This window comes from Dinoponera quadriceps, unplaced genomic scaffold, assembly GCF_001313825.1.
Source record: "Dinoponera quadriceps isolate SergipeBrazil2010 unplaced genomic scaffold, ASM131382v1 scaffold1253, whole genome shotgun sequence".
NCBI classification, from domain to species: Eukaryota; Metazoa; Arthropoda; class Insecta; order Hymenoptera; family Formicidae; genus Dinoponera; species Dinoponera quadriceps.
In genome coordinates, this window is record NW_014555322.1 from 21,277 (window position 1) to 29,692 (window position 8,416).

General features: G+C 35.3%; 1 protein-coding gene and 2 long non-coding RNA genes across 4 annotated transcripts; 1 reads left to right on the forward strand and 2 right to left on the reverse strand.

The window, feature by feature from the left end:
* Positions 1–21: 21 nt before the first annotated feature.
* On the reverse strand, positions 22–4,873 carry LOC106743820 (serine/threonine-protein kinase grp). The gene is made up of 8 exons (XM_014618033.1): positions 4,753–4,873; positions 4,356–4,529; positions 3,806–4,029; positions 3,267–3,587; positions 2,722–2,925; positions 916–1,133; positions 679–813; positions 22–595 (listed from the first exon to the last, which is right to left on the reverse strand). The coding sequence occupies exons 2-8, from the start codon at positions 4,415–4,417 to the stop codon at positions 389–391; spliced, it is 1,371 nt and encodes a 456-aa protein (XP_014473519.1). The 5' UTR covers positions 4,418–4,529; positions 4,753–4,873; the 3' UTR covers positions 22–388.
* Positions 4,874–5,705: 832 nt separating this feature from the next.
* Positions 5,706–8,364, forward strand: LOC106743822. The gene is made up of 3 exons (XR_001374397.1): positions 5,706–6,196; positions 7,944–8,228; positions 8,341–8,364. It is a non-coding gene; the product is annotated as an uncharacterized LOC106743822 (long non-coding RNA).
* Positions 6,681–7,956, reverse strand: LOC106743821. 2 transcript variants are annotated; one of them, XR_001374396.1, is made up of 3 exons: positions 7,564–7,956; positions 7,131–7,446; positions 6,681–6,978 (listed from the first exon to the last, which is right to left on the reverse strand). It is a non-coding gene; the product is annotated as an uncharacterized LOC106743821 (long non-coding RNA). The 2 variants fall into 2 exon arrangements; XR_001374395.1 differs by having other exon boundaries at positions 7,131–7,451.
* Positions 8,365–8,416: the final 52 nt, after the last annotated feature.

The following is an 8,416-nucleotide window of genomic DNA, read 5'->3' on the forward strand; positions in this document are numbered from 1 at the left end:
CATATCTTCAGTCACGACATAAGCAACGAGGGGGGTAGTTTTTTTTTAGGAAAATACAAAAGGATTTATTTAAAATAATAATATAAAAATACAAACATTGTCACATGTCTGATTAACACGTCGACCGACCACCATGCTGATTTCCATACGAATCGTTCCAAAATTCAACTGAAGATTGAGAATAACCTAATAATACATCAATTGCCCGATGCATGTATTTGTCAATTAGTTTTATCGGCTTCTCATCGGCCGGTGTTCAATTTGTTAGGTTTGCACTAGTTAGGCACTGATTAATTATGCTTTGCATATAAATAAAAAAGACGCAACAAAATCACAGCGTCGATCACCGGTCGAGTCCCATGATGATAAGAGTTGTTAAAAGAATTTTTCACGGCAATTGTAATTTCGAATATGCAACGGAGTTCCGCAGAATAACATCTTCCAGCGCACATCTAATCTTAATGAATGCCTTCTTGAATTCCAAACCGCAGCCTTTCGATAAGCGGAAGTCGACCAATATGTTTTTGTCCATGTCTATGAAATTCACTTTAAAAACAAGTGTCATTTTTCGCCGATCTATTGTCGATATCGTAACCTACGAATGTCGTTATATGCTGTTAAAATACCATCATCTATTATCGAAAGGATGAATTCATAACGAATAATATCGCAGCTTACCGTTCCGCAATCGTTAACACGATAAGAATAATTCTCCTTCTCACAGATTTTGATCAACCTCTTTATGACCTCGCCACATTCCGTTTTAACGAAGAATCTGGTCATTCGGCGGACCAATTTTTGGAGAGAATTTTGCTGTAGGACGAACGAAACGTGAAAAATTCATACACGTAAAAAGAAATCGACTCGGCAAAACATTACATTGTTCTAATGTGTATTTGATAATGGATGTGTTACCTGACTTGGCTGAGTTTGTTGCATAGCTTGTAACTGCGTACACAACAAAAGATCTTCCACATGTGCGGGCTGGGAAAACGAAAATGCCGGACGATCATCTAAATTGATTTGCATGACACTGTTGCTTTCCGTACCCGGCAATTCCGGTTGCGACAGGCAAACGTTTCTCAGATTTTCATCCTCCGTATATGTTGGATTTCGTCCGTCCGGTTCGTCCGCTGCAAATCGCGAACATTTGCATCAACATTTTCTAAACGTGGAAAACGCGACGAGATCGAAAAACCTTGCAGAGCATTATTCATAGCTGCTATAGTCAATCTACAATAAATTATTTTGTTATTTTATGTTTAAGGAAGTTATAAGGCGTAGTGTCGTATTTTCAATAGCATATCAAGAGGCCACTCATAAATTTAGTATTTATTGAGCAAAATTACGTTTCTATACGTTTATTTCACTATAATAAATAATAAATTTCATAATAATAATAAATCTTAATTTAAAACAGACGAAGTTGAAATAAATATATAGGATATTCTTGACGATATCAGTAAATAGATCTTTTTAAATTCCCAATTTTTATATGAAACATTTTTCTTTAAAATGCATTGTTCAAGATTTGAAATCGTCATTTAAAATAAGACACCCCATATTAAAATATAAAAATAAATAAGACACCTTATATTAAAATATAAAATTTGTTCTCTTATTAATGTTATATTATTATGTTATAATGTTTTTTCTTATTAATATTATATTTATAGATCACAGTTGATCTAGTATAGATAATAGAAATATATAAATATTTAATGTGTATATGTATATGAATTTCAAACATTACCATAAATTATGAACCTTACATCGCTATATTTTCAAAACAAAATGGCTAATAATTTAATAATTCTGAAATTTGTGCATAATGTTTATATATTCTTTAATATCATAATATTTTTCACCAAAATCTTATTTTTAGTTAAGAAAGTTGTTTAGAAAGAAAATATTAAAAATAGAAATTAAAAGTAGCATGTTAACACATTACGGACCAGACATTTTATTGCTAACCGTATTCAGTAGTCGGGTATGTTTTCGCCTCTAACGACGCAATATGAAATACGAGATATCTCGTCATCCGGCCCTAACGACGAAATAGGAAAGACGAGATACCTCATCATCCGTCCGCAATGTGTTAACCTCAAGGAACATATACAAAAAAATTTCAATTATAGTTGCAAATATCACAGCTCTCGAATAGTCAATCTTTTCTTTTAATCGTAGGAGTTATTAAACAATATATATTTCAATGTATAGTGCAAGTCTCATTAAATTCTTACCAATCTTATTTCATCTTACAACCTCCTTAACCATTCACACATATCACAGACATACTTCTGGAAGTACACGCCAATGCGTTCTGCTTTGGTAATCTAGCTTTATGACGCTCGACTAAACTCATAGAGCTGTATTACCAAAGAAGAGGCAAAAGCTTCGAACAGACAGCAGCGTGGCGTCACTCGACATTCCTTTTCGCGACTAATCGACGCAAAAGCACTTACGAAGGAAAAGGAGCGACAAGAACGGGACTGTCGTATGCAGTATCCACTAAATTAGGTACCAAGTTGCTTTGAGCAATTTTATTGATGCTCAGAGTCACTCAGTACCTGACTAAGTAAACACTATACTGGCGTTTCCATTGGCGAGCGCGCCAAGGTCTTTCGTAGATGTCAATGAGAACGACCATACTTCTCTGCTAAAGCGGTGATAGTTGGTGGGATTACTAATGATAGACTGCTGCAAAACGCTCTCTTTTACCTCTGCTGAAACTTGCGACAAACCATCTGTGTTGTTTGATGTCCAGAATCTTGTATCGTATTGATGGCGAGTCCGCCAGGATTTTTCTGATTAATGACAACGACACATTGTCGAGTTTCTTCCACGGTGTCGACGACATGTACTTTCCGCTTTTCCACGCGACGTATTCGGGACATTCTGTCAAAGCTTCATCCCAAGGCAACTCTAGATTTCAGACAAGGACCAATTAAAAACTAGAGAATGCAAGCAAGCGAGACATTACACATTTCGCTAAACTGTACGACAGAAGTTATATTTGCTCATTCTATAACTGGCAATTGTGAATTCCAAATTTTAAAGAAATTAATCCATATATATTCGCGTTAACGCATTGATGTATTTCTCTTCTGAGATATGTGTAAGACAAAAACAAAAAAATTATAAACAAAGCTCTATGATCTTCGATCGAGAAAGGACAAAAAGTCTTATAAGAATTAGAAAAAATTTCAAAGTGACAAATGGCCTTCTTTATATATATATTTTGTGTATATTTAAGTAAAATTTACCTCCAGACAATAAAGCCACTAGGATAATTCCACAAGACCATATGTCCGCTGGTTCCGCCAAATAAGATCTTTCTAGTACCTCTGGTGCAACATAAGGTAATGTTCCGCATTTCTTTTCCAAACGACGCTCTTTACCCTGCAGACGGTATATCGTAGCTAATCCAAAGTCGCTTATCTTTAAATTGTCATTACCATCTAGAAGCAAGTTCTCCGGCTTGAGATCTCTATGCGCGACCCCTCGACCGTGTAGATACTCTACTCCAGAAATCAATTGCTTGAAATATCTTTGCGCTTGGTACCTTGGCATTCCTACGTCAGGTTCTGTAAAGAACATGACTTAACTCACACATATCTCCAAACATCCACATGATTACTTTGACTAAGTAAAATAAAGTAAAAAATATCAGTATACACACGATAGCTTCTTACATCAACAATTTTCATTATTAGAAAAAATATGTTCAAAATATTTCCTTATGCCCTTTGCCCAATATGTCCTTTGTTAGGAGAAAATATAAATATAGCAATTTTCTTCTTACCAATTCTGTCAAATAGTTCCCCACCTAAAGCATACTCCAAAAATATATATTCCATATTAGCCTCGCTGCGCTTTCCAAAATATTGTATGATATTAGGATTCGACAACATACGGTGGATAGCGGTCTCTTTGCGCACTGACTGCCTTGCATCTGGATGTTTCTCTATATCAATCATTTTCATAGCAACTGCTTCGCCAGTTGATTTGTTTATAACCAATTTGACCCTATAAATATTCAAGTTAATTATAATTAATCAACAATTAATCCTTTGTTCTTTATAACTGATAAATCTTCACAGAAAATTCTCTATTATCTGTAATAGATATATTATAAATGAGACAAATTTGCACATAAATAACGATTTTTAATTAATTTAATTAGTTTAATTCTATGCAATTGAATTTCATACTGACAACAACCGAGTACTTCGTAAAATGCATACCGAGAACAATAGAAAATCTTGGGAGCAGCCGCGAGATCAGTCGAAATAAGTTGTGTATGAAAGAGAAGAGCGTTGTCTAATAACAAAGAAGCAAACAGGGAAACATACTCGCCATAAGATCCTTCGCCGAGGGTATGGCCTAAGAACCAACCGTCCACGAACTCCGTCATTCCGGCATGCCTTTATTCCGACGCAGGAGTAGGAATTTTCGGCGCTTTGTCACGCCGCGTGAAGGCGAGGAAAATGACTGGCGATTCGCACGGTGAAGCGGAAAACAGCTTCCTTGAGTTGAGAGAATCAGAAAGCGCGCCGAGTTACGTCTCGCCGAACGAGGATACACGGATTCAGGGGGGTTCGCAACGGCCGGATAGGATTCAAGCACGTGGTTATAGCGATGGGTTACATGGAGAGAGAAAGAGAGAGAGAGAGAGAGAGAGGCCGATCGCGCGAATTCAACTAGAGCCGGCCGCGGATCATGTGAAAAAAACGTGAGACTGTGTGTTACCTCTCGCAATCTCGTGCAACCGCAGCGATCCTCGTCCAACATGAGAGACGCGACGGATGGTCATATGTTAACAATGAGATCGCGCTGACGAAACGATCGAAATCTCGTGCGACACATTTCTTTCGGGAACTACGAAAATTCAAGTGGCCATAGACTTCGCAAGAGAGGATGATGGGCAAGTTAAGTTGGCCAGTATGTTTCTTTTGTTGTGCATTACTGCACTTTCCAGTCTTCGAATTGAATGAGGAGAATATTTATTGAAAAACAAAATTTATAGCAATAATGATATTTTATTGAACGTTTAATTTACAATTGGTGCACGACCTAGAGGCTCGACAACAGCTTTACAACTGATATTATTTGATCCGTTCGTTTTAAACCAGCGGCACATGATGCTTGTTTTTGTGTTGATTTGCTTTTAGATAGAAATACTGCGTTCTGATTGGTGCATTTCCAAAAATGGATGACAATACAAACACAACACCAATCAAAACACAGTATTTTCATCCAGCTAACAATCCAGCATGAAACAAGCATCGCGTGCCGCTAGCTTTAACTGCATTGCTGAACTGGTGCAATAAATTAAAGCGAGACAAAATACACTTATCTCACTGTAACTTATTGCACCATTTCAGCAGTTAAAAAGAACAGACCACTTATCACACCTTTGACGAAATAAATCGAATATTTTTTATAAAGCCCGCGGCATATGTTGCGTTTTTGCCTATTAAATTACGTACAGGAATATACGCTGAAGTTAGAGTAGCATTTAATTGACCAGTCATGATAAGGAAATCTTTTCTTTCCTGATTGGTTATTTAAATTTTACTCCACCCTCAGGCTACCTCCTCATGCGGCGTAACTTGCGTAAACGTAACTTGCGTTAGCCAATCAAATTATCTTAATTACCATACGAAAATCTGCCTTGTTATTTGAAACATTTTACGCTATTACCGACATGCCAAATCCAATACTTCGCGTAAACTGGTAATCACGTAAACTGGTAATGCATGTGTTTAGTGACGTGTGTGTATTTGCAGACGATCATAGAGTTTTTCGGTTTTAGAAAAAATGGATCAAATTCGGGTAAAATAAATTCTTCCAAGAAATTTTAATAATTATTTATTTAGTTTAGCTACGCCAACACAAATATTGATAAAATTACACTTATTCGATGCGTTTTTGCACGAAACGAAAGAATTTTATAGAAAAAAGTGTCGCTCTGCCCCGCGAAACGAGTTATTAATTGTCAAAGTTGACGACTTGACAGGTTAGGAAACCTGTCATACCGACGAAACGTCGCGATATGAGCATGCTCCGTGGTATTAAATCATGATATTAAATAAATATAAGTATTAAATCTTCATCTTACTAAAGTGTGTGCGATGAGTCTATTTCATATTAAAATGGAAACAGTGAAAATTAGCAAAGTCCCCTACGCAAGGTATGTTAACTTATAATTTACTTATTTAAAATATTGTTATCTGAATTTATAATTACTCCATTATTTTTTATATTAGTTTCTATTTAACAGACATATCTTGCGTAAGAGTCTATAGGTCTATTCGTTTTCGCTGCACCGCTGAACTAGTGCAATAAGTGCTTGAAATGAGAAAACATATTGGTCTCGTTTCAACTTATTGCACTAGTTCAACGGTGCGGCGAAAACGAACAGATCTTATGCCAATCTTCACTGTTTCAATTTTAGTATAAGATAGGCCCATCACACATACTTTAGCAAGGCTAAAGATTTCAGTTTCAAGAACAAAATAAAAATTAAAGATATATTATATTTAAATGTAAAATATATTTAAGTATATAAAAATATATATAAATATATATAAAAAATATATAACATTGTATTGCATATAATTGCATAAAGGATTAACAGATTTTTAGATCCAGGTGTTTTAGCAAATACAATGTAATAAATGTGGTAATAATATATATATTGATAAAAAATAGTGATGTAGACAAAAACGTGTTTTCAAGCAGTACTAGTACTTGATTCCTCGCAGGATGTTTCTGGTTGATCTGTGGAGGACATTGGAGGATATATTTCGGCAATGATATTGAAGAAGATTTCTATGTACTCCAGTCAGCTATAGGTTCGTTTGAAGAAAAATTCAGACAAATATCCAAGGACGTTCTCAGATCTAGTTCCGTACCTTGGGATATTTTCCTGAATTTCTCTCCAAACATATTCTATATGCTGTGTACGTGCGCCTGTAAATTAAAAAAATTATATTACAATATTTTGTAATATACACACAATGGAATATTAATAATATAATTATGTATGGCAAAATTGAGCTATTTAAAAGAAACAGCTATTTCAAAACAACTATTTTAAAACAGCTACTTTAAATATTTCTTACCACTTTCAGGATCGACAAAGTTGTAGGAATTGTTTACCATCAAATGTTAGAAGCCTTTATTGTTCAAGCAATTATAAGACTTCCAACAATCTGACACGATAGTAGTTCCTGGCAAAATGCATTCCTTGATACATGCCAGAAGTGGTTTTTTTTTCCGATCCTATATTGGAACGATAAAAATCTTCTTCGGATCACGTTTGTATCCTCCAAAAATCCAATTTCCTTTGACAAGTCTTTCATGATTGTTTTTTTGTTTTCCAATTTTTGCTTCATCGATGATTTCTACTGTGTGTGTTCTGGGCCACCAAGCTTTTCGCTATGCTTTTCAACCCAGAACACACAGACGTAAGTAAAAATAATATTAACGTTATTTGATATATTATTATATTTTTTTTCTTAAGTACATACAATCTAAATAATAAGATATAATTACCTCTCTGCAAAAATTGAACCAGACAACAATCGTAATTGACGATACACCAATTTCATCTTGCGTGTCATTTTGACGTGGATGTTTTAACATTAGAAAACATGCAACAATCCTACAAATTATGTCTATGTCAAGATGACTTTGATAGAACCAAATACTTATTCTTGCATTTTTGTAAAAATCACATCGTATGGAAATACGTTTTTTATGTATATTTTTTATAACATATCTTTTCCAACATCGGAACGTTAGTACTTTTTTATCAATATTTATTACCACACTGACTACACTTAATTACATTCGTTAAAACACCATACTGAATCAAAAAATCTATTAATTCTTCTTTATTATATATCATCATCATCATTTCCTTCAATTCCTAGTGAAACATAGGGACTTCTCTCTCTTTACATATGCATGTGGTGCGCACCCAGATTGTACACATGCATATGGGACCTACAGTTTAACGCCTGTCCGAACGGCAGTTGGAGAGAAGTTTTCTTTGGCATGTGATTACTCTTGGTGGTTTGTCGGACGACCGAAGAGGAGCTACGAGCGTATGAAAATTTTTCTAGTTCTGCCGGGGATCGAGAACCCCGGGTCCTCTAGCATAGTAGATTGGTGCGCTATCTACCATGCCACGCTCGCGCTTCTTTATTATATGTAAGGTGTGCAAATTCTAATAGACCCAACATTTTTTTTTGCATACGACCTTATATATAACTTTTGTGTCTTTCTTTTGTTTCATTGTTTAAATTCCGTATACTTTTCCCATCATAGAGATATAAGAATAGAGGGAACAAGCCCGTAAGTGGAAGTGATAGAGGCAAAGAGAGAGATGGATGCCGAGTGTCCT

Coding starts and splice junctions, on each gene's coding strand:
- LOC106743820 (XM_014618033.1), bottom strand. CDS start 4,417: ATGACGGAGTTCGTGGACGGTTGGTTCTTAGGCCATACCCTCGGCGAA. Junction 2,926..3,266: donor AGTGGCTTTATTGTCTGGAG/GTAAATTTTACT, acceptor TCTGAAATCTAG/AGTTGCCTTGGGATGAAGCT. Junction 1,134..2,721: donor TGTCGCAAGTTTCAGCAGAG/GTAAAAGAGAGC, acceptor CGCGATTTGCAG/CGGACGAACCGGACGGACGA.